Genomic DNA, 25819 nt, shown 5'->3' on the forward strand with positions numbered 1-25819 from the left:
CGTCAGGGTCGGGATCGAATCCACGACCTCCTGTATACCAGGCGAGGTTATCAACATCTCCTCGCCACCGTGGGGCGTCTGCCTGGTTTGACCACGACCACGATCGAGACGTAACCCAGTGGTTTCAGGGTCCCACTCTGCCCGGCAGAGCCGCCACCGCCATCATCTGACTCGGGCGCGAGCAGTTCTTTGTCGCGATGATGATGTAACATCCGGGGCAGACCACGTGTCGGGAAGTGTCGTAGAGTCCCACGTGCACCCGTGAAATTGTTTTGGTTCCTCTCGTTCTTTCCCATCAGGAGGACGACCGCTTGCGTTGCGATGGAAACGTCGTAGTTTTTTTTGTTATTTTTTTGAACCTATCTACGTGACTTTACCAAAAGACCCAAAGAATGTAAAGTAATACATCTTACAACTGTATTCCTTCACAGAATAAACACATGGTTATTAACTGATTTAATAATAATCTGTTATATAATTACAACAAACGCCCCGCTCCTCCAGTCTCTGATCTCTGCACCTGATGGGGTTCAGCGATGGCATTGTCCTGCTGCTCGATCTAAGACCGGAAGCAGTGGGGATTGTATTTTTTCATTCAGACGCTGTCTTTCCGACAGACCTGTTCTTCACCTGAGGACGGCTGCTTGCGTTGTGGCCGAAACGTCGTGAGAATTTTATTATGTTTCATTTTTATTATTTCCCTTCTACGTGAATTTACCGAAAGAACCAAGAAGACAGTGGGGATTGCTGAAGCTGGTTGATGTCATTACCAGCGACCAGAGGTGTGGACTCGAGTCATGTGACTTGGACTCGAGTCAGACTCGAGTCATGAATTTGATGACTTGCGACTCGACTTGGACTTGCATAACAATGACTTTGTCCCACCTCTGAGATGTGGACTCGAGTCATGTGACTTGGACTCGAGTCAGACTCGAGTCATGAATTTGATGACTTGCGACTCGACTTGGACTTGCATAACAATGACTTTGTCCCACCTCTGCCAGCGACACGTCACGGTGCCACTCACATTGTGAATTTTGTGGATTTACTCTCCAACACACCGGTGGGCTGAAGTAGTAAACTAATTGGCGCGTTTTGTTTACGTGACAAACCTTACTGGCTGTATGGGGGGGGGGGGGGGCGGAGGGTTACGACACAACATTTATACTTTATGTGATCTAACCCCCCAAAAATGCCTTTAGTATGAATCTTTCAGTTTAACACGTAGGTTTTTTTGGGGTTATTTCGTGTAAATATATGTGTCGTTAAAACTCGCCAACACCCGACGCAGCCACTTAGTAAGGGTTGTCACATAAACAGAACGTGACAATTAATCAATAGTACAGCACTAGCGTATAGTGTAGTAAATAGTAGTGTATAGTGTAGTGTATAGTAGTGTATAGTGTAGTGTATAGTAGTATATAGTGTTGTCTATAGTAGTGTAGTGTGTAGTGTACAGTAGTGTATAGTGTAGTGTATAGTAGTGTATAGTGTAGTGTATAGTAGTGTATAGTGTAGTGTATAGTAGTGTATAGTGTAGTGTATCGTGTAGTGTATAGTAGTGTATAGTGTAGTGTATAGTGTAGTGTATAGTGTAGTGTATAGTAGTGTATAGTGTAGTGTATAGTGTAGTAGTGTTTAGTCTAGTGTATAGTGTGGTGTATAGTAGTGTAGTATAATAGTACAGCACACCGGTTGTGTATTGGAGAGCCAAGCCACAACATTTACAATCTGAGTACGACGTTTCGCCAATAATTACAACCAGCTTCATCAGGCGACAGCCAGATTTGTGGAGGAGTCCACCTGTCTGCTCTTTTTGGTTCAAACATCGACAACGCCGTGGGAGAAGGCATGGTCGTCGGTTCGATGCGTACGCATTTTACCGTCTGAGCAATTTATAGAACCCGACGTTTGGGGGGTTTTGTTGTCGTTGTTGCGTTACGATTTCGCGTTAATTGAAATTAATGTTTACGTTGAACATTGACACGGGTTTTACACGGGTTACAGTTGGTTAGATATTTTTTGTCGACAACGTTTTATTGAACTCCCCTCTCTCCCTCACCTCCCTCCCACCCTCACCCCCCTTCCTCACCTCCCTCACCTCCCACCCTCACCTCCCTCCCTCACCTCCCTCCCTTCCTCACCTACCTTCCTCACCTCCCTCCATCCCACCCTCACCCCCCTTCCTCACCTCCCTCCCTCCCACCCTCACCCCCCTTTATCACCTCCCTCACCTCCATCCCTCCCTCACCTCCCTCCCTTTCTCCCTCCCTCGCCTCCCCCACCGCCCTCCCCCAATCCTCGTTGGCGCAGCTTAGCGCCAATTAACGTCGACCAGGAGGAGGGCGAGGAGTAGAAGCGACGGCATCAGGACGAGCTGGAGCGAGGCGTGATGACGCATCCGCTCTGCGCGGCCCGGAGAGTCGAAGGACGCGGTGGGCAGTGGCTCTAAGACCTCCTCTGTGCGGTTCAGCATGGAGGCCAGGCACTCGTCGTAGCTCCCTGCGTGGAAGAAGCAGTAGTGGCAGTAGCAGCGGCAGCCACAACTCTATGACAAACTGAACGCCACTACTGCCGCCCACCCGTTCACTCACTCGAACATTCACTCACTCAAACACGCACCGGTTCACTAGCTCGACAATTCACTCACCCGCCCACGAACCCGTTCACTCACTCGTCCATTCACTCGACCAATCACCGACCAATCCATTTACTCGCTCGACCATTCACTCACTCGCTCGCCTGTCCATTCACTCGACCATTCACTCACCCACCCACCAACCCGTTTACTCGCTCAAACATTCACTCACCCACCCACCAACCCATTCACTCACTCATCCATTCACTCGACCAATCACCCACCAACCCATTTACTCGCACAAACATTCACTCACCCACCCACCCGTTCACTCACTCCTCCATTCACTCGACCATTCACTCACTCACCCACCCGTTCACTCACTCGTCCAATGACTCGACCAATCACCCATCAACCCATTTACTCGCTCGACCATTCACTCACACGTCCCCCCCGTCCATTCACTCGACCATTCACTCACTCACTCACTCACTCACTCACTCACACACCGACCCGTTCGCTCGCTCGACCATTCACTCATCCACCAACCCACCCATTAATTGACTCGACCATTCACTCACCCACCCATCTGACTAATCACTCACCTACCAACCCATTCACTCACCCACCCACCCGTTCATTCACTCGACCATTCATTCACTTACCCACACACCCATCCCGTTCATTCACTCGACCACTCATCCACCCACCAACCCATTCACTCACTCGAACTTTCACTCACCCACCCGTTCACTCATCCATTCACTCGACCAATCACTCACCCACCAACCCATTCACTTACCCACCTACCCGTTCATTCACTCGAACATTCATTCACTTACCCACACACCCATCCCGTTCATTCACTCGACCACTCATCCACCCACCAACCCATTCACTCACTCGATCATTCACTCACCCACCCGTTCACTCACTCATCCATTCACTCGACCATTCATTCACTTACACACCCATCCCGTTCATTCACTCGACCACTCAACCACCCACCAACCCATTCAATCACTCGACTAATCACTCACCATCCCACCCACACGTTTATTCACTCGACCATTCACTCACTCACTCGCCCATCTGTAGACGTTACCTGTTTGGGTTTCGAGGTTACCTGTGCGGGTGTCGAGGTTACCTGTGCCGCGGTCGAGGTTACCTGTGTGGGTGTCGAGGACTCTGTTCATGGCGCTCAGGAGAGGGTGTCTCCCCTGCTGGCACAAGGTCCCAGTGAAGTCGTCGAAATCCAGGGACCAGAGAACGGCGCCAGCGAGGCCCTTGCTCTTTAGCCAACACAGCTGCAACGCCACAACGGAAGGCCGACGTCAGAGTCTGATGGTCTGTCTCTTTCTGCCATTGTCTAGAGACCCCCATCAGAGACTCGGTCTGTCTCTGTCTCTGTCATTGTCTAGAGACTCCCATCAGAGACTCGGTCTGTCTCTGTCTCTGTCATTGTCTAGAGACCCCCATCGGAGACTCGGTCTGTCTCTGTCTCTGTCATTGTCTAGAGACTCCCATCAGAGACTCGGTCTGTCTCTGTCTCTGTCATTGTCTAGAGACCCCCATCAGAGACTCGGTCTGTCTATGTCTGTCATTGTCTAGACACCTCCATCAGAGACTCGGTCTGCCTCTGTCTGTCATTGTCTAGACACCCTCATCAGAGACTCGGTCTGTCTCTGTCATTGTCTAGACACCCCCATCAGAGACTCGGTCTGTCTCTGCCTGTCATTGTCTAGACACCCCCATCAGAGACTCGGTCTGTCTCTGTCATTGTCTAGACACCCCCATCAGAGACTCTGTCTGTCTCTGTCTCTGCCATTGTCTAGACACCCCCATCAGAGACTCGTTCTGTCTCTGTCTGTCATTGTCTAGAGACCCCCATCAGAGACTCGGTCTGTCTCTGTCTGTCATTGTCTAGACACCTCCATCAGAGACTCGGTCTGTCTCTGTCTGTCATTGTCTAGACACCCTCATCAGAGACTCGGTCTGTCTCTGTCATTGTCTAGACATCCCCATCAGAGACTCGGTCTGTCTCTGCCTGTCATTGTCTAGACACCCCCATCAGAGACTCGGTCTGTCTCTGTCATTGTCTAGACACCCCCATCAGAGACTCGGTCTGTCTCTGTCTCTGTCATTGTCTAGACACCCCCATCAGAGACTCGTTCTGTCTCTGTCTGTCATTGTCTAGAGACCCCCATCAGAGACTCGGTCTGTCTCTGTCTGTCATTGTCTAGATACTCCCATCAGAGACTCGGTCTGTCTCTGTCTGTCATTGTCTAGACACCCCCATCAGAGACTCGGTCTGTCTCTGTCATTGTCTAGACACCCCCATCAGAGACTCGGTCTGTCTCTGTCTGTCATTGTCTAGACACCCTCATCAGAGACTCGGTCTGTCTCTGTCATTGTCTAGACATCCCCATCAGAGACTCGGTCTGTCTCTGCCTGTCATTGTCTAGACACCCCCATCAGAGACTCGGTCTGTCTCTGTCATTGTCTAGACACCCCCATCAGAGACTCGTTCTGTCTCTGTCTGTCATTGTCTAGACACCCCCATCAGAGACTCGGTCTGTCTCTGTCTGTCATTGTCTAGATACTCCCATCAGAGACTCGGTCTGTCTCTGTCTGTCATTGTCTAGACACCCCCATCAGAGACTCGGTCTGTCTCTGTCATTGTCTAGACACCCCCATCAGAGACTCGGTCTGTCTCTGTCTGTCATTGTCTAGACACCCTCATCAGAGACTCGGTCTGTCTCTGTCATTGTCTAGACATCCCCATCAGAGACTCGGTCTGTCTCTGTCTGTCATTGTCTAGACACCCCCATCAGAGACTCGGTCTGTCTCTGTCATTGTCTAGACACCCCCATCAGAGACTCGTTCTGTCTCTGTCTGTCATTGTCTAGAGACCCCCATCAGAGACTCGTTCTGTCTCTGTCTGTCATTGTCTAGAAACCCCCATCAGAGACTCGGTCTGTTTCTGTCTCTGTCATTGTCTAGACACCCCCATCAGAGACTCGGTCTGTTTCTGTCTCTGTCATTGTCTAGACACCCCCATCAGAGACTCGGTCTGTCTCTGTCATTGTCTAGACATCCCCATCAGAGACTCGGTCTGTCTCTGTCTGTCATTGTCTAGACACCCCCATCAGAGACTCGGTCTGTCTCTGTCATTGTCTAGACACCCCCATCAGAGACTCGTTCTGTCTCTGTCTGTCATTGTCTAGAGACCCCCATCAGAGACTCGTTCTGTCTCTGTCTGTCATTGTCTAGAAACCCCCATCAGAGACTCGGTCTGTTTCTGTCTCTGTCATTGTCTAGACACCCCCATCAGAGACTCGGTCTGTTTCTGTCTCTGTCATTGTCTAGACACCCCCATCAGAGACTCGGTCTGTCTCTGTCATTGTCTAGACATCCCCATCAGAGACTCGGTCTGTCTCTGCCTGTCATTGTCTAGACACCCCCATCAGAGACTCGGTCTGTCTCTGTCATTGTCTAGACACCCCCATCAGAGACTCGGTCTGTCTCTGTCTCTGTCATTGTCTAGACACCCCCATCAGAGACTCGTTCTGTCTCTGTCTGTCATTGTCTAGAGACCCCCATCAGAGACTCGGTCTGTCTCTGTCTGTCATTGTCTAGATACTCCCATCAGAGACTCGGTCTGTCTCTGTCTGTCATTGTCTAGACACCCCCATCAGAGACTCGGTCTGTCTCTGTCATTGTCTAGACACCCCCATCAGAGACTCGGTCTGTCTCTGTCTGCCATTGTCTAGACACCCTCATCAGAGACTCGGTCTGTCTCTGTCTGTCATTGTCTAGACACTCCCATCAGAGACTCGGTCTGTCTCTGTCTCTGTCATTGTCTAGACACCCCCATCAGAGACTCGGTCTGTCTCTGTCTGCCATTGTCTAGACACTCCCATCAGAGACTCGGTCTGTCTCTGTCTGTCATTGTCTAGACACCCCCATCAGAGACTCGGTTTGTATCTGTCATTGTCTAGACACCCCCATCAGAGACTCGGTCTGTCTCTGTCTCTGTCATTGTCTAGACACCCCCATCAGAGACTCGGTCTGTCTCTGTCTGTCATTGTCTAGACACCCACATCAGAGACTCGTCTGTCTCTGTCTCTGTCATTGTCTAGACACTCCCATCAGAGACTCGGTCTGTCTCTGTCTGTCATTGTCTAGACACCCTCATCAGAGACTCGGTCTGTCTCTGTCTGCCATTGTCTAGACACCCCCATCAGAGACTCGGTCTGTCTCTGTCTGCCATTGTCTAGACACTCCCATCAGAGACTCGGTCTGTCTCTGTCTGCCATTGTCTAGACACTCCCATCAGAGACTCGGTCTGTCTCTGTCTGCCATTGTCTAGACACTCCCATCAGAGACTCGGTCTGTTTCTGTCTCTGTCATTGTCTAGACACCCCCATCAGAAACTCGGTCTGTCTCTGTCTGTGTCATTGTCTAGACACCCCCATCAGAGACCCGGTCTGTCTTTGTCTTTGTCTCTGTCATTGTCTCTGTCCACTACAGAAGCGACCTGGCCACAAACGATAGCTCAACGAAGTGGCTCATGACGTGGAAATATAAAGCAGCAGTCAAATACTCTCAACGCGTGACGTTGATTCTAAATGTGGAGAGATAAACCGGACGACCCGGAGAAAAATCCACCAGACGACGGGGACAGAGAGAGAGACTCAAATTCCAAATATACAGCAGCAGGCGTGAGGTTTGGGATCGAATCTACGACCTCCTGCATACCGGGCGAGGCAGTTAATATCTCCTAGCCACCACGGCATCAGGGTCGGGATCGAACCCATTACCTCCTGTATACCAGGCAAAGTAGTTAACATCTCCTATCCACCTTGGTGTCAGGATTGGTTTGGATTGATCCCATGAACTTCTTACTCTCTGGTTCTTTCGGTAAAGTCACGTAGGTATAAAATAAAATACATCACGATGTTTCGGGCGCAACACAAGCGTCCATCATCAGGTGGGAAAGCGTGGTCTGCTGCTGAGGAAGACTCTTTTAAAAGGTTTGAAATGGGTGTAGCTCAAGGGTCATAAAGAAGTGGCCGGGGCTAGTGATGTTAATGTGAGAAATTAGCATGTAACTGTAAGATAGGAGAGCGGCCTCCTCGACGAAGGCATGGAAGTGGCTATGTTAATGTGAGTGATTAGCATGATGTTAATGTGAACAATTAGCATGTAAATTAAGCTAGGGGAGCGGCCTCCTAGACGAGGGCATGGAAGTGGCTATGTTAATGTGAGGGATTAGCATGAACTCCTGTATACCAGGCGACGTAGGTAACATCTCCTAGCCACTGTGGGCGTCATGGTCGGGATTGAACCTCCACCACCTCCTGCACACCTGGCGAGGTAGTTAACATAATTCTAGATTTGAAGCTTTCGTGACTGCAAGGATTCATATTCTTAGGTTTTTTCGGTAAAGTCACGTAGGTAAAAAAATAAAAAAATTAATACAAATTAATACAAGTGAAATAAAAATCACGACGTTTTGGAGGCAACACAAGCTTCTGTCTTCAGGTGGAACCGTCACAGCACGATAGCTGTATCAAGTATAGGTAGTTAACATCTCCTAGCCACCACAACGTTAGGGCTGGGATCGAACCCACGACCTCCTCCTGCACCCCGAAGCGAGGCGGTTAACGTCCCCCTATCCGGCGCGACGCCCTCGCGAGATGGCACGGGCAGTGGGACAAACACCGCGGGTCACGGGGCGACGGCTCCGTCACCTTGTAGGTGAAGCTGCGCGTGTCGTCGTAGCCCAGCCACTGGTCATCCAGGTGGGCGTAGGGCACCGCCTGCTCCTCCAGCCACTCCGCGTTGTACTGGTCCTGGCGCAGCCGCTGGCACACCTGGGGGGCGGCGCGCGAGAGCCGGGGAGGAGACGGGGTCATGGCGCCTTAACTCTTCGTGATCGGCATCTTTAGTCGTCGTCGTCGTCTTCGACGCGGGAACTATTCGCTGTCGGATGTAGGTCACCGTCCTTTGCATACGAGCCAATTCGTATCGCATCTCTCGTTTCCTTCCTTGTTGCCCTACACTCCTCCTCTTCGAAATCTTTAGCGTACTTTCCAACATGCAACAAACTTTAAATTTGGCATGTGGGTAGCTTCCAGACTCTACACAATGCAAAACAGTATAAAAATAGACTTTTGTATTTTGCGAGGGTGGGGGGGGGCACAATAATGGATATATTTTTCACGGCAAGTGAGCGGTGACGTCATATCTGTGATGTCACTCGCATGCGGCAGCGTCACGCAGTGTGCCTGCTGACGTCACGCTCCTCCCCCCCCCGAACTCTCCGCGTAGGCCGTTTATTAATCCAAGACAAGAATCCAAGTCCCGGGCGAAGCCGGGTAGTAAAGCTAGTAGCCGACTCAACACTACACCACAGACTCAACACTGCCCCATAGACTCAACACTGCACCACAGACTCAACACTGCACCATAGACTCAACACTACACCACAGACTCAACACTGCCCCATAGACTCACCACTGCACCACAGACTCAACACTGCCCCATAGACTCAACACTGCACCACAGACTCAACACTGCCCCATAGACTCAACACTGCACCATAGACTCAACACTGCACCATAGACTCAACACTGCCACCCATAGAATCAACACTGCACCATAGACTCAACACTGCACCATAGACTCACCACTGCACCACAGACTCAACACTGCCCCATAGACTCAACACTGCACCACAGACTCAACACTGCCCCACAGACACAACACTGCCCCATAGACTCAACACTGCACCATAGACTCAACACTGCAACCATAGACTCAACACTGCACCATAGACTCAGCACTGCACCATAGACTCAACACTACACCACAGACTCAACACTGCCCCATAGACTCAACACTGCACCATAGACTCAACACTGCCCCATAGATTCAACACTGCCCCATAGACTCAACACTGCACCATAGACTCAACACTGCCCATAGACTCAACACTGTGCCATAGATTCAACACTGCACCACAGACTCAACACTGCACCATAGACTCAACACTGCCCCATAGACTCAACACTGCCCCATCGACTTAACACTGCCCCATCGACTCAACACTGCACCATAGACTCAACACTGTGCCATAGATTCAACACTGCACCATAGACTCAACACTGCACCATAGACTCAACACTGCCCCATAGACTCAACACTGCCCCATCGACTCAACACTGCCCCATCGACTCAACACTGCCCCATAGACTCAACACTGCACCATAGACTCAACACTGCCCCATAGACTCAACACTGCACCAAAGACCCAACACTGCCCCATCGACTCAACACTGCCTCATAGACTCAACACTGCGCGCAGGGCCACCTCGTAGTAGGCGAGCGTCCCCGCCGTGCCCGTGAACGCGCCCGCCTCGCCGGGTCCGGAGATCGGCGCTCCGAGTGCCGTTCCGGCACCGCTCAGAGTGAACGTCGTGCCGTAGGCCGGCACCCCCACCACGAGCTTGGAGGGGGGCACCCCCCTGTCCAGCCACAGCTTCACGGCTGACTCCTGTTGGGGAGGGGGGGGGGGGTTGGTGGGACGAGTGTGCCAAAGGATGGCACGAGTTATTGAAATCAAATCGTCCGAATCGGAATGTTGCATTCATGCTGGAGGAGGAAGCTAAAGAGATACAAAACCCATCTTCTTGGTTCTTTCGGTGAAGTCACGTAGAATGGAAAAAAAACATAATACAATTATTTTTATTATTTTATTATTTTCCTTCTACGTGACTTTACCGAAAGAACCAAGAAGATGAATCCCTGCAGTCACGAAAGCTTTAAATCGAGATACAAAGCTATTCTTTAAAATCACAGATGTCAAGTAAGGGGGGAATCCCCCAGGACGTGACAACAACAAACAGCACACACACAAACACAACAGCAGTGCGAAGTATAGCAAAAGGTAAATAAGTCACTGAGCAAAACTTAAACACAAATACAACTATGAATATATTCTTTGGGTCTTTCGGTGAAGTCACTTAGATAGGTTCAAATAAAATAACCAAAGATATCTTTACCGAAAGACCCAAAGAATATTAATTCCTGCAGTCACGAAAGCTTTACGTTGAAACTATTAACTATGTATTTTTTTCTTACCAGGTAAAGCCCACTGAGCTATGAGCTTATTTTTTTTTCAGAAGCGACTTGGCCATCACAAATGATAGCGCAACAAAAGTTGGCTTATCATATATAGGAGTCAAATAATCGAAGTGATATAAGCGCGTGTTCCAAAATCAACTCCGAACCCTGAAAGGAGAGGAATTTGACAATTGTATAAGGGCGGGGCAGCCACCTCATCCCGCCTCCCCCACTCCCAAATAAATACATTTCCACCAGAGCCTACGCTAACCACGCTACACCACTGCCTCCAACGCAACCACCCACTCGCTCACCCACCCACTGACTCGCTCACCCACCCACTGAGTCACCCAACCACTGATTCGCTTACCCGACCACCCACTCACCCACCCACCTACTCACCCCACCACCTGCTCACCCTCCCACCCTCCCACTGACTTGCTCACCCACCCACCCACCCAGCCACCCACCCACTTACTAACTCTCCCACCTGACCACTCAACTACTCACTCACCCTACTCTTTGTTTTTTTCGGTAAAGTCACGTAGGTAAAAAATAAAATAAATGAAAACAACTAAATTAAATCACGACGTTTCGGAGGCAACACAAGCTTCCGTCTTCAGGTGGAACCGTTACAGCCACTCACCCACCCATCTACTCGCCCACCCGGCTCTCTCACAGGGCAGCAGCCCCCCCGTTTAACTCGGAGACCGACCGCGCCAGCGCCACTCGATCTCACCGTCGTGGTCTGCTCCGGGTAGAGGGAGGAGGAGAAGAGGGGGCTGTGGTGACTGGTTTGTCCGTTCCAGTTCTGCATGTCGTAGCACATGACGTTGATGAAATCCAGGTACCTACGGGGAATGACAACGGCGCTCAAGGACCCAGTTTTTCTTACGATCATCGCCGTCATCAGCATCATCGTCCCCTCGCCAACCACGTGTTTCGCATCCGCGTTATTCGCATACCCTTCGGCGTATCAATTTTTGTGTATCCGCGGTTTATCATGGTGAGTGGCACTTGCGATTTCAAATCAGAATATTTATTTAGACTGGAGGGATCCAATGGGCCACGAAACTCTTGTTCACAGATGCCCATTAGTCTTCACAGATGACCCGTAGTCTTCACAGGTGTCCAGTAGTGTTCAGAGATGATGTCCAGTAGTTTCCACAGATGGCCAGTAGTCTTCACAGATGCCCAGTAGTGTTCACAGATGGCCAGTAGTGTTCACAGATGCCTAGTCGTTTGAACATATGTCCAGTAGTTTTCACAGATGACAGCCAGTAGTTTTCACAGATGGCCAGTAGTTTTTACAGATTACAGCTAGTAGTTTTCACAGATGGCCAGTAGTTTTCACAGATGACAGACAGTAGTTTTCACAGATGTCCAGTAGTTTTCACAGATTACAGCCAATAGTCTTCACAGATGCCCAGTAGTTTTCACAAATGGCCATTATTCTTCGCAGATGACCAGTAGTGTTCACAGATGGCCAGTAGTCTTCACAGATGGCCAGCAGTATTCACAGATGCCCACTAGTTTACACAGATGTCCAGTCGTTTCCATAGATGTCCATTAGTCTTCACGGATCCCCACTAGTTTATCGTCTCATCTCCCCCGGCTCTGCCACCGCCGTCTTCCCATCACCAGGTGGAGGTAGTGGATAGGCAAAGCCCTCTGAACAACCACCTCATCACCGTCATCACCATGGACTTCAACCCTCGGTATTAAAGATAAATAACATAATTTTAGCGTGCTTTATTAAGTGATTTGACCATTTATTGTTTTTCTAATGCATATTGCATTTGTGTTTGGTGAAATATACAGGTCAACCCCTTATCAGTGCCTATCTTATTACAGACCAATTCCGGCCTCATTGGTCACCCCGTGCCTCTAATACATGTCAACGTTCGTCCTACAAAGTCGCATCACAAGGGAGAAACACAAACAGACAACCATTTTTTTACTCTTTGGTTCTTTCGGTAAAGTCACGTAGAAAGAAATTAAATTAAATAATAGAATACGACGTTTCGATTGCAACACAAGCAACCGTCATCGGGTAGAAAACAAATCTAGTAAACTGTCTGTCTCTCTCTCAAATTTAGCAATCTTTGTGTTGACTGTTGTCTTAGCCGACTTTCTCTGTTGTATTGCATTGTGTTTATACGCTCACTAGGTTAGTTTTCTACCTGATGACGGTTGCTTGTGTTGCAATCGAAACGTCGTATGCTATTATTTAATTCATTTTCTTTCTACGTGACTTTACCGAAATAACCAAAGAGTAATTCCTGCAGTCACGAAAGCTTCAAATCAAGTTTTAACAATTTTGATCGAACCCACAGCCTCCTGTATACCGAGAGAGGTAGTTAACATCTCCTAGCCACCGTGGTGATGATGAGAAAGGTGCAAACTTAAAATATACAGCAGGTGTCAGGGTCAGTATCGAACCCACGGCCTCATGTATACCAGGTGAGGGAGTTAACATCTCCTCGCCACTGCTGCATCCCTTCGTATTGTGTATTTAACATTATAACCTTGGTAGGCTGAAAGAGGCTAATCTATTTAATCAATTCATTAAACTTGATTTGAAGCTTTCGTGACTGCAGGAATTACTCTTTGGTTATTTCGGTAAAGTCAAGTAGAAAGAAAATAAATGAAACAATAGTATTCTCTTATTTCATTTATTGTCTTTCTACGTGACTTTACCGAAAGAACCAAAGAGTAATTCATTAAATTAAATAGTTTTGCAAGAATTCGCCCCCACTAAAGAGGGCATCGCATTACTTTACAGTACATAGATTCAATGAAGGCAGCCCTGCCGATAAAATCAAGACACTTGTATCGTAAAATGTATCAAAACGAGAGGGCATACTCTCGGAAAAAGCTAAAAGGGAAAAATTAACCCGTAAAAACAAAGTTTTTCACTATAAATCCTTTATATGCGTGGCATCGGTTTTATTTTATTATTCATTTCTGTTTTTTTGAGTAAGAGTTTCATTTTTATCACATTGGTATTTTAAATTAAATGTGAAATTTTTTTTTTCCTAAAAAGTGGAAAATTTTGGAAATTGTCACGCACAACGAGTATGTGTGCAAAATGTCAGCTCGATTGGATCACGGGAAGTGGGTTAAAAAACGACCGAAAGATTTGTACGGTCGTAAGCGCGCAAGCAAGTGAACTTAATATAAAGGATTTAAAAAAAAGAGTTTCCTGTTGTCGCCACACTTGGCGTTGGACCCCCTCCCCCCGCCTGCCCCACCCCTCCTGCCCTCCAATGGAGGCGCCTTACTGGTGAATCTTCTCCACCTCGTAGCTGCCGTCGACTATGCGCGCGATGGGCGACACGGCCACGGCAAGGAGCAGCCGCGGCCTACCCTGGGCCAGCGCCTCCTCGTCGAAGGCAGATCGCAGCTCCTGCGGCAGGGGATGGACAAACGGCCTTTCGGGGTGAGCCTCGTACACAAGGAGAGTGAACCGTCGTCACCACCACGCAAACGACCATCGCCACGCAAACGACCGTCGCCGCACGAACGACTATCGTCACGTGAACAATCATCATCACGCCCATTTTGGTAATCACCCTCGCAGCAGCAGCGGTTTTTGGATCATCTTCTTGGTTCTTTGGGTAAAGTCACGTAGAAGGGAAGTAATAAAATAATAAAAAAAGTTTTTTTATTTTATTATAAAAAAATATGTTTATTTTAGTTTAGTATTTCCCTTCTACGTGACTTTACCGAAAGAACCAAGAAGATGAATCTTTCGGTAAAGTCGCGTAGAAGGGATGTAATAAAATAATGAAAAATTATGTTTTATTTTTATTATTTTTTTACTTCCCTTCTACGTGACTTTACCGAAAGAACCAAGAAGATGAATCTTTCGGTAAAGTCACGTAGAAGGGAAGTAATAAAATAATAAAAAATTATGTTTTATTTTTATAATAAAATTAAAAAAAATTATGTTTTATTTTTATTATTTTATTACTTCCCTTCTACGTGACTTTACCGAAAGAACCAAGAAGATGAATCCCTGCAGTCACGAAAGCTTTAAATCGAAATTTTGGATCATCGTTCAATAAAGATGGCGGTCACCGCATTGTGCGGCACTTTCGGACGCTTGTCGTCGTCGTTGCGTTGAGTTTGCCCTCCTTCCTCCCGCCACCTCCGATTAGCACGGTTTGCTACATATGGCGCCAAAGATGTTCAACATATATGGGTGGGGTGAGTGGGCGAGTAGGCGGGTTGGCTGGCCTTCACCGCATCGCATGCACTTTCGGACGAGTGCTTCTGCGGCCATCTGGAATGCTCGTCCTTCCGATATTCGGAAGCCACTGAGAGCTGCTATGCACTTTTAAATCATCGTCGTCCAGACTGACAAACTCATTCGCACGGTACGTAGCCAACCGTGCTAATTGAAGCTGCGAGGGAAGACAACAAAACTGAACACAAGAAGCAGTTCTAAAGAAATGAGGATGACCCGATCATGGGACCTTTCTTGCCAGTATCAAAATATTTTTTCTACCATTTCTGGTAAAAATGTTCAAACACCAAACATAAACCTTTTGTAAGAAATCAAGTTGCTTCACCAACCACATGCACGCAGGTCGTGTGGTGAGCATGCAAACAAACACGCTCTGATAATAATGTTACAAGCATTGTCTCTGAAACTGATTGGTCTACACCAGAGACAGCAGCCGTCTTTAGGGCCTCACTGCCAGTGTCAAAAGGCGAACAGTACAAGGACAATGCACCATCGGAGCATTTCTAGCTCGGGGTGAGCAGCTGCTAAATGGGACCTTTTTGGCAGTATTACAGTGTAATAAAGGTCATGGAAGCGACTTCTGGAATCCGGTCTTTATTTGTCTTTCGTTCACAACACTCCCATCTTACTCCTTCACACTGCTGACAGACAGCGTGAGAGGGAGAGAGACATGCGCGGCCACGTGGCAGCCTAGACCCCGCTCCAGCGTGGCCTCACCCTCCGTTCGTTCCAGATCTGTCCACGTGTTGTTCGTCTCCACCCCTTTTAATACCCGGTTCACGTGATACCTTTCCACCAATCCTGGTTAGCCTCTATGGAGTCTTTTAGACTCCATGGTACGCTCCCAGGATCACGCCCCTGACTCGTCCCCCCATTGGCTGTGGCTAAAGCCAGCAGAACCAATCCTCTACTTACAGATGTCACCTTCCCATTACGTCAGGGCCACGCCCCTAGACTTCTCCCCATTGGCTATGGGCCAGGACCGGCAGAGCCAATCATCGTACGAGGTGTAATTCAACAGCAACCCGGATATGTCCTCACATTACAACAGTATAAAAAAAAGTATAGGCTTTTATCCTTTCTGGCAATAAAACAGCAGCTGCGTTGAGATGTTCAAACACCAAATATAAACCTTTTGCAATGAATCATGTTACTACATTAGCCACACAAAGTACTTGCGGTGCACATGCAAACAAAGAGCATGCTCTGGTCATACATGATGCATTGTCTGTTGGTTGCATGTTCACCACAAGTACGTGTGGTTAATGCAGACGTGATTCCTTGCAAAAGGTTTCTATTTGGTGTTTGAGCATCTTAACACAACGCTCGTATTGCCAGAAAGGGTAAAAGCTACTCTTAGAGGATGACCCGAGTTCGCGTGATGATGGTTTATGCTGCTTGACAACATCAGCGAGGCATCGCGGCTCATTCGTGGCAGAGGTCGCAAACGGGTTTTGATTCCTTACCCGTACCCGGCCGCACCAGGGTCGCAAACGGGTACCCGTACCCGTACCCGGCCGTACCCGTACCTTACCCGTACCCGGCCGGGTACGGTACGGGTATCGGGTACCCGATTGCGACCTCTGGGATGAAGCCATGTTGCAGGCGCGGGTGGGTTGATTCTAGGAACTTGAATTGTGAGAAGAGACAAGGACGTTGGGAAATGAGTGACAAACGGTTACTCACCAGTGACTCACGGCCTACCCGTACCCGTACCCGGCCGCACCAGGGTCGCAAACGGGTACCCGTACCCGTTCGGGTACGGGTAGCCGGGTATCGGGTAGGGTACGGGTATCGGGTACCCGGTTGCGACCTCTGATTCATGGCGAGCACTTTGCGTGTTCATAATGAGCGCGACCTCAGAATGAAGTATCCGTTCGGCCAACGGAAGCCAATGCATCTCAGTGGCCACGGAGTCTCCAACCCACCCTGCCTTCGCCACTTTCACGAGTTTGGTTGCGTCGCGCGTAAACGCGCCCACCGGAATGCACCGGCCACAGGACAGACGTTACAATATTCAAACTGCTCATAGCGCAAGTTACGGTGTATGTGGTTCATGTGGACTGCGACAGGCCCGTGTCCATTAGGTGTTGAAGCCACAACCGTCATTCAACGGTTGTTCACGCGATGACGGTCGTTCGACGGTTGTTCACGCGACCACGATTGTTCCACGGTTGTTCTCGCGACCACGGTTGTTCCACGGTCGTTCACGCGACAACCGTCAGTCAACGGTTGTTTACGCGAGGACAGTCGTTCGACGGTTGTTCACGCGACCACGGGCGATCTACAAAAAAACACGCACTCGGCCAATGCGGCTCGGAAGCCCAATGAGCGGAGAGCCGAGTGAACGGCGTGCGGGTCGTCCCTTGCTGGAACGCAGCGGTGGATGGGGGGCACACCTTGAGCAGGGACGTGAAGCGCTGCTTGTCCACTGCGGGGCTGCCCCTCTGCGCCGGGTACTCCCAGTCGAGGTCGAGCCCGTCGAAGCCGTACGTGCGCAGGAAGTCGACGGCGGACGCGATGAACGCTTGCCTGTGGTCCCTTCTCGATGCCATCGCCGAGAACCTGGGGCGGGGGCGATGGTGCGGCGAGACGCAGGGACGCAGAGACGCAGGGATGCAGGGGTGCAGGGACGCAGAGATGCATAAGTTCAAGACAGGTGGGTACATGAAGAAGTTCAAGACATGTGCGCACATAAAGTAGTTCAAGACACGTGCATACGTGAAGTAGTTCAAGACACGTGCGTACGTGAAGAAGTTCAAGACACGTGCATACGTGAAGAAGTTCAAGACACGTGCGTACGTGAAGTAGTTCAAGACACGTGTGTACGTGAAGAAGTTCAAGACACGTGCGTACACGAAGAAGTTAAAGACACGTGCGTACGTGAAGTAGTTCAAGACACGTGTGTACACGAAGTAGTTCAAGACACGTATTGAGATAGAGACGTAGTGAGAGAGCGGTGTACTGGTGGCCTCCTTGGACTTACCTCTCCACCCCGAACACATAGCCGCCAACCGACAGCAACACCTGAAGCTCCGGATTCCTGCGAAGCGCGAGACAGCGACCAGTTTGGGTTGCAATTCCACGGTGCCCCCCCCATAACAACGAGATGCGTTTTCAATTCAATCGCGCCGCTCGTGAACCGCACGCGCCGTAACGTGCGGCACGAGCGGTTCGAACGTCGTGCGGCTCGCCGGCGCTCGGTTGCGAGCTCGTGGGAGTGGCCACGGGTCCGGGGTGGTTGGTGGAGACTCCCCAGAGGTCGCAAACAGGTTTTAATTCCTTACCCGTACCCGTACCCGGCCGCACCAGGGTCGCAAATGGGTACCTGTACCTGTACCTGGCCGGGTACGAGTACCCGTTCCCTAGCCGTACCCGTACCCTACCCGAAATGAGTGACAAACGGTTACTCACCAGTGACTCACGGCCTACCCGTACCCGCACCCGGCCGCACAAGGGTCGCAAACGGGTAGCCGGGTATCGGGTAGGGTACGGGTATCGGGTACCCGGTTGCGACCTCTGAGACTCCACGACCGCCGGGGCTGCGTTGGCTTGCGGGTTGCCGAGCGAGCATGTGCCATCGCGAGGTCGCGCTCGTTATGGACACGCAAAGGGGTGCTCGCCTTGCGAATGAACCGCGGATGCCTCGCTGATCTTGTCGGGAAGCTGCAGGTCACCGCCATCGTCATCATCGTCGTCATCACACGGAATCCGGGTCGTCCTCGCGGAGGCTTTTCGGCTGACCGTCGAACAACATCGTCACGCGGCGCTTTCGGACGCGCTTCTGCGGCCGTCTGGAACGCTCTTTCCTTCCAATATTATGAAGCCTCCGTGAGCTACTCAATCCATAAATCATCATCATCTAGATTGACAAACTCGTTTCTACCGAACTGCTTTTTGTGCTTAGGTCATTGCCTTTCCCCCGCACTTCTGATGAGCACGGTCGGCTACGTACGGCGCCAAAGGAGTTCAAGGTACCTACGCACGTACGGCGTGATGATGTCAGCCGCACCCAACGGTTTCGTACGTCGCGCTGATGTCACCTCGCGCTCCAGCGCCAGACGTGGCCAGTCGCACGAACGTGCGGTGGTGGGGGGGGGGGGGGGGCGTCACATCGTGCCGTCGTGTGACATTCGTAAAAAGTTTTACCGGCTGGCCGATCCGGAGGACGGTAAGTAAGGGCGGATGGTGACATCTGAATGGAGGGTCGGTCGACTACGTTTGGAAATGGTTTGGCTGGCTGGCTGGCTCGACGGAGGAACGGATGCATGTGCGTATGTACGTATGCATGTTGAACTTTCTTCCGCGCCGTGCGTAGCCCACCTTGCCAATTGGAGGTGAGAATCCTGCACCTCCAAGGATGTCGTGGCGGCTGATGGACGGTCGGACGGTCACGTCTAAAGAACCACGTGACCTGCTATATTCGGGGAGGGGGGGGGAGTTTTGCTAGATAGACGGATGATCAGATGGTCACGTCTAAAGAACCACGTGACCTGCTATGTTCAGGGGGGGGGGGGGGGAAGTTTTGCTAGATGGACGGACGATCAGACGGTCACGTCTAAAGAACCATGTGACCTGCTATGTTTGGGGGGGGGGGGGGGAAGTTTTGCTAGATGGACGGACGATCAGACGGTCACGTCTAAAGAACCACGTGACCTGCTATGTTCGGGGGGGGGGGGAAAGTTTTGCTAGATGGACGGACGATCAGACGGTCACGTCTAAAGAACCACGTGACCTGCTATGTTTGGGGGGGGGAAAGTTTTGCTAGATGGACGGACGATCAGACGGTCACGTCTAAAGAACCACGTGACCTGCTATGTTTGGGGGGGGGGGGGGGGAGTTTTGCTAGATAGACGGACGATCAGACGGTCACGTCTTAAGGACCATGTGACTGCTACATTATGAAAAAAGTTTCGTCGGCTGGACGGACGTACGCAGGCGGATGCGGGTGCAGGCCCCCCAGCATAAATTGGCAAAAAAAAAAAACTCGGCATCGGCTCACCTCTCCCTGAGTGCCGTGAGCAGCCGGTATGCGGTGGGGTCGTTGTCCTGTGCCGGCTGGACGGAGAACGCATCGTCCATCACGCCGAACGCGAACAGGACGTGGGAGCACGCGAACGGGTCCACGTTGCCCGCGCCGAAGCTGCCCGCGCCGAGGCGTCCCTCCGCCCAGCTGGCGAAGTAGCAGATCTTCTTGAAGTCTGCGGGGGCGATGGGGTGGGGGGTCGATTTATGTCGACAAAATCGGCCGGCGTTTCCCCCGAAATCCCGGCCTGTTGAAGTGATTTGGGCGTTGAGCGAGCGTAGGAAACGCACGTTAAAAGGCATCGAAAGTTAGCGCCCTTGTACCGTACTTTGTAATATTTTAAACAATGGACATTAATACGTAAAGATACTAACAACGTTATGGATGCATAATATGAAGAGAATCACGGCTAATTGATGCATGAACTAATTTTTACTCAAACTAAAACAGCGCGTCGTTAACAGGGAAATGGTCGGTAAGTGAAGGCACTACACTACACTATACACTACACTGCTATACACTACACTACTATAGTCTACACCAATATACACTACTATACACTAATATACACTACACTAATATACACTACACTACGAAACACGACACTGCTATACACTACACTACATATTGTAGTGTAACAATAGTATCGTATATAGTATAGTGTATAGTAGTGTAGTGTATACTCGTGTGGTGTATAGTGTGGTGTATAGTAGTGTAGTGGAAACTCGTGTAGTGTATAGTGTAGTGTATAGTGTAGTGTATAGTAGTGTAGTTTATACTCGTGTAGTGTATAGTGTAGTGTATAGTAGTATAGTGTATACTCGTGTAGTATGTAGTGTATAGTGTATAGACTACTGTATAGCTGTGTAGTGTATAGTAGTGTAGTATAGTGAAGTGTATCGTAGTGTCGTGTATAGTAGTGTATTTTATAATGTAGTATAGTGTAGAGTAGTGTCATGGAGTGTACAGTAGTTTGTATGCACATTGAACTTCGTTCGCAACCCACAGAGCCAACCGCGCTGATCGGATAATCGGAGGTGCGGGCGGGGAGGGAAGGACAACAAACTAACACACGCAAAATACAATTCTAAAGAAATTAGTTTTCGATCTCGATTTAAAAGTGCATCGTAACTCCCAGCGGCTTCCAAACAGCGGAAGCGAAGAGCGTTCCAGACGGCCGCGGAAAAGCGGCTCGTCCAGCTGCTGCGATGACGACGATTATAGTTTTACCGCTCCTTGACGGGGTCAGCAGTGAGCTATCCCGCAGAGTTCACTCGCGGCGAGCACTTTGTAGCAAAATATTGCAGAAAAAAAAATCACCGTACAGCCGCCACTACCGCCACTACCGCCACTGCTGCTACGCGTCAAACGAAACGTTCGTTGTTGAAGGGCCCTTTGTGTGATTTCAAGGGCACCCTTTGGGTGGTTTCAAGCGACAACTTCCCGGTCGAGAAAGTCCCGCTACCGCCGCCACGGCGACTACGCGTTAAACCGAAACGCTCGTTTATCAAAGGCCCTTTGTGTGATTTCGAGAGGCCCTTTGGGTAGTTTTAAGCGACAACTTCCCGGTCGAGAAAGTCCCGCTACCGCCGCCACGGCGACTACGCGTTAAACCGAAACGCTCGTTTATCAAGGGCCCTTTGTGTGATTTCGAGAGGCCCTTTGGGTGGTTGCAAGCGACAACTTCCCGGTCGAGGAAGTACCGCTACTGCCGCCACAGCGACTGACGTCACAGCAAACCGCGTTGGTGCTCGGCCAATGAGCGAGCGCCGCGGGAGCGGCCGCGTTCAAGCCACGCACGGGTGCTGGGGTCCGTCCGCCGCGAAGGGTTTACGTTCCGAGTGAACGGCAGCATGGTTGGCTGCGTTGCGGCGCGAAAGAAGGTCAACGCACGCGCGCGCGCATCTAAATCATCTTCTTCTTCGCTCGGAGAAAAGGCCGGATTCGTCCAAGCCTCCACCGAGAGTCGCGAACACCGCGCCGGGCGATTGAAGGCTCATGCGGCACGGGGCGGCGGATACGCGGCGTTGGTTCGGTGGACAAACGCAGCGGGGCGCACGCGTGCTCAATACCTGAGGCTTGCGCTGGCGAAAGGGTGCAGATCGCCAGAAGCGCGGCCAAATCTGAAAGGCGAGGTCGTAAAGTGAGCGGAGTGCCACGCTAACTCAGATCGCCGCTGGCACGGCGCCCGAGTAAATACTTCTCATAAACGCGCAAACTTTTAAAAGCCGCATCATGGGACCTTTTTCTCTGCGGCATCAATGTATTAGGATTGGCTGTAACCTTTCCGGCAATAAAACAGCAGGAGCAGCGTTTAGATGTTCAACCGCCAAACAGAAATCTTTCGCAAGGAATAACCAAGTTACCACAGTAGCCACACACACGTGGTACTTGCGGTGAACATGCAAACACAAACGTGGCTCTGATAATAATGTTACGTGGCGTTTAAATTTTGATTGAAAGCTTTCGTGATTGCAGGGATTCATATTGTTGGTTCTTTCGGTAAAGTCACGTAGAAGGGAAATAATAAAATAATAATTTTATTCCATGGAACCTCATTTGCCAGTAAAAATATGATAATTGGTTTTTTACCCTTCTATCTGGCAACAAAAAAAAGGTGTCAGTTTTGTTGCCAGATAGAAGGGTAAAAAAACTATTATCAATAATTTTATTGTTTTCTTTTAATTATTAATTTTATTTTATTATTTCCTTTCTACGTGGTGACTTTACCGAAAGAATCAAGAACATGATTCCCTGCAGTCACGAAAGCTTTAAATCGAAATCAGCAGTTATGTTAAGACGTTCAAACAGCAAATAGATGAAAGCTAATTCTTTAGTTTCTTTCAGTAAAGTCACGTAGAAAGATAAAATAATACATTCGATAATAGCATACGACGTTTCGATTGCTTGTGTTGTAATCGAAATGTGGAATGCTATTATTTAATTTATTATTTTCTCTTTTTCGATTTAAAGCTTTCGTGACTGCAGGGATTCATCTTCTTGGTTCTTTCGGTAAATTCACGTAGAAGGGAAGTAATAAAATAATAAAAATTAAACATAATAAAATAATATAAATTTATTATGTTTTATTTTTATTATTTTATATTACTTCCCTTCTACGAAACATAATAAAATAATATATTTTTATTATGTTTTATTTTTATTATTTTATTACTTCCCTTCTACGAAACATAATAAAATAATATATTTTTATTATGTTTTATTTTTATTATTTTATATTACTTCCCTTCTACGAAACATAATAAAATAATATATTTTTATTATGTTTTATTTTTATTATTTTATTACTTCCCTTCTACGTGACTTTACCGAACGACCCAAAGAGTATTTCCTGCAGTCACGAAAGCTCCAAATCAAGATGAAAGTTTTTTCAAGGAACATGCAAACGCAAACGCGGCTCTGATAATAACGTTACTTTGCGTTGTCTATGAAACTGATTGGCCTACACCAGAGACAGCAGCCTTGCTTAGGGCCTAGTCCCACTAGCAGTGTCAGACCAGAGAACGACGCCAAAAGGCGAACAAGTACAAGGGCAATGCACCGCCAGGGCATTTATAGTTCGGGGTGAGCAGCTACTAAATGGGACACATTTTTGCCAGCATGAAAGAATGAAAATGAAATCAGAATAGACGTTAACCCTTTCTGTCAATTAACAAGAACAGCTTTACATCGAAAAAAGAAACAGCAGTTGTGTTAAGATGCTCAAACACCAAACAGAATACGTAAATTTTGACGGAAAACTTTCGTGACTGCAGGAATTCACATCCTTTGGTTCTTTCGGTAAAGTCACGTAGATCTAAAAAAATAAAAGTGAATAAAATAAAAACTACGACGTTTCGATCATAGCACAAGCGATCGTCATCAGGAGAATACGTAAACTTGAGCACACACAGACTAAGATCCCCCATATAGCCTTAACAGAGTGTAGGGGCAAGTGCTGTTAGTGAGCACCTATGAAGGCCGGAACGGCACACGAGGGGGTTGGTGGCCAGCACCACGCCCGACCGCCTTTGTCTCCCCAGTGACGATGTTTACACACCGCTACACCAGGTACTCATTTGAGGCTGAGTCGACCTAGATGAGGCCCAAGACCGGTTCAGATAATCGCCACTTGGTGTTGGCCGCGAGCGGGAATCGAACTCGGGTCGCCGGGTTCATAGCGCAGCGCGTTAACCGCTACACTACCGCCCCCCACACACAGACACACACACACACAGACACACACACACACAGACACACACACACAGACACACACACAGTCACACACATAGACACACACAGACACACACACAGACACACACACCGACACACAGACACAGCCATACACACACAGACACACACACAGACACACACACGCAGACACACACACAGACACACATACAGACAGACACACACACAGACACACACACAGACACACACACACAGACACACAGACACACACACATACAGACACACACACAGACACACACAGACACACACAGTCACACACACAGACACACACACACAGACACACACACAGACACACACACAGACACACAGACACAGCCATACACACACAGACACACACACACAGACACACACACGCAGACACACACACAGACACACATACAGACAGACACACACACAGACACACACACAGACACACACAGACACACAGACACACACACAGACACACACACAGACACACACACACAAACACACATACAGACAGACACACACACAGACACACACAGACACACACACAGACACACACACAGACACACACACACAGACACACACACACACAGACACACACAGACACCACCACAACAACCGCGCTGCCGGACTCACAGGAGGTCAGAGGCGCCCGCCTCACGGGTGCCCTCATGGTTCCCTCGGAACCCTGTGGGGGTGGCGAGGTATCTTCGGTGCCCGGGTGACTCCCTCTGTGCACGGTGGCCCTGCAGGTGGCACAGAGCGCGAAACGTTGTTCGAAGGGCGTTTAGCGGGGGGGGGGGGGCGGGGAGGTTCAGGGGCAGGCGAATAGCAGCCACGGCCACGTGCATTTTTCTCGGCGTCTTTCTCGACACCGCCCCACCAAGCGACTGGACATTTAGAATGCAGGGACGTGCGGTCAGGGGAGGCAGGGGAGGCAGAGCCTCACCTGTGTAGAGAAGTTCCGACGGACGTACTCGGAGACGGAGGTAAGTTAAGGGCTTTCGCCAGGGTTTATTAGAGCTCATCAATATTACACAGCAGGGTACACGACTCCCAGGGGCTAGGGGTGGTCCTACTCTGAGTCCGGGTCCCTGCCGGCTAGCTCCGGTCTCTCTCTCGGTCTCTCGTGTCGGATCGTGGACTCTGTCGACTCCACCGAGCGGAGAGAGAAGCACCTCTACGGCTACTACCACCGGCTTCTCCCCAGACTCCCTCCCTATTCGATCCCTCTCTCTACCCACTGGTTCCCTCTTCACCCTTCTTACTCTACCCGTTCCCACAGTGACCCCGCTTACGTCACGGGGTATCCCTTAAGTACCCTAGGAGACGTGACGTCATCGCACTGAACGGCACACCTTGACGTCAAGTCCCCATTTTACTTCTCTACACCTGTCATTCTCCAATGAAAATAGCTGTTACGGAAAAAAAACAATCAAACAAAATAAATAACAAGATTTTTTCCACTGATCTGTGTTATAAATGTCATTTCAGTACTATTCCAATCATTTTTTAAGTAAAAATCGCCAAATTTGCGGAGCTCCGCTGCAAATACAGGAAGAGACGAGAGGTGAGGCAGCGGCGAGCTCAGCCTCCCCTCTGATTGCGCAACCCCTCA

The 25819-nt window shown here is 49.5% G+C and overlaps 1 protein-coding gene across 1 annotated transcript; it reads right to left on the reverse strand.

Moving 5' to 3' along the window:
* Positions 1 to 2314: 2314 nt before the first annotated feature.
* LOC144733745 (chitinase-3-like protein 1) lies at positions 2315 to 24874 on the reverse strand. Its single transcript, XM_078615766.1, has 10 exons — positions 24838 to 24874; positions 19963 to 20161; positions 17947 to 18003; positions 17360 to 17525; positions 13993 to 14117; positions 11448 to 11559; positions 9957 to 10139; positions 8335 to 8457; positions 3684 to 3885; positions 2315 to 2502 (listed from the first exon to the last, which is right to left on the reverse strand). Exons 1-10 carry the CDS (start codon positions 24872 to 24874, stop codon positions 2315 to 2317), a joined length of 1392 nt encoding a protein of 463 aa, XP_078471892.1.
* Between the last annotated feature and the right edge of the window lie 945 nt (positions 24875 to 25819).

Source organism: Lampetra planeri, chromosome 48 (assembly GCF_965212315.1).
Source record: "Lampetra planeri chromosome 48, kcLamPlan1.2.h2, whole genome shotgun sequence".
NCBI lineage: Eukaryota > Metazoa > Chordata > Hyperoartia > Petromyzontiformes > Petromyzontidae > Lampetra > Lampetra planeri.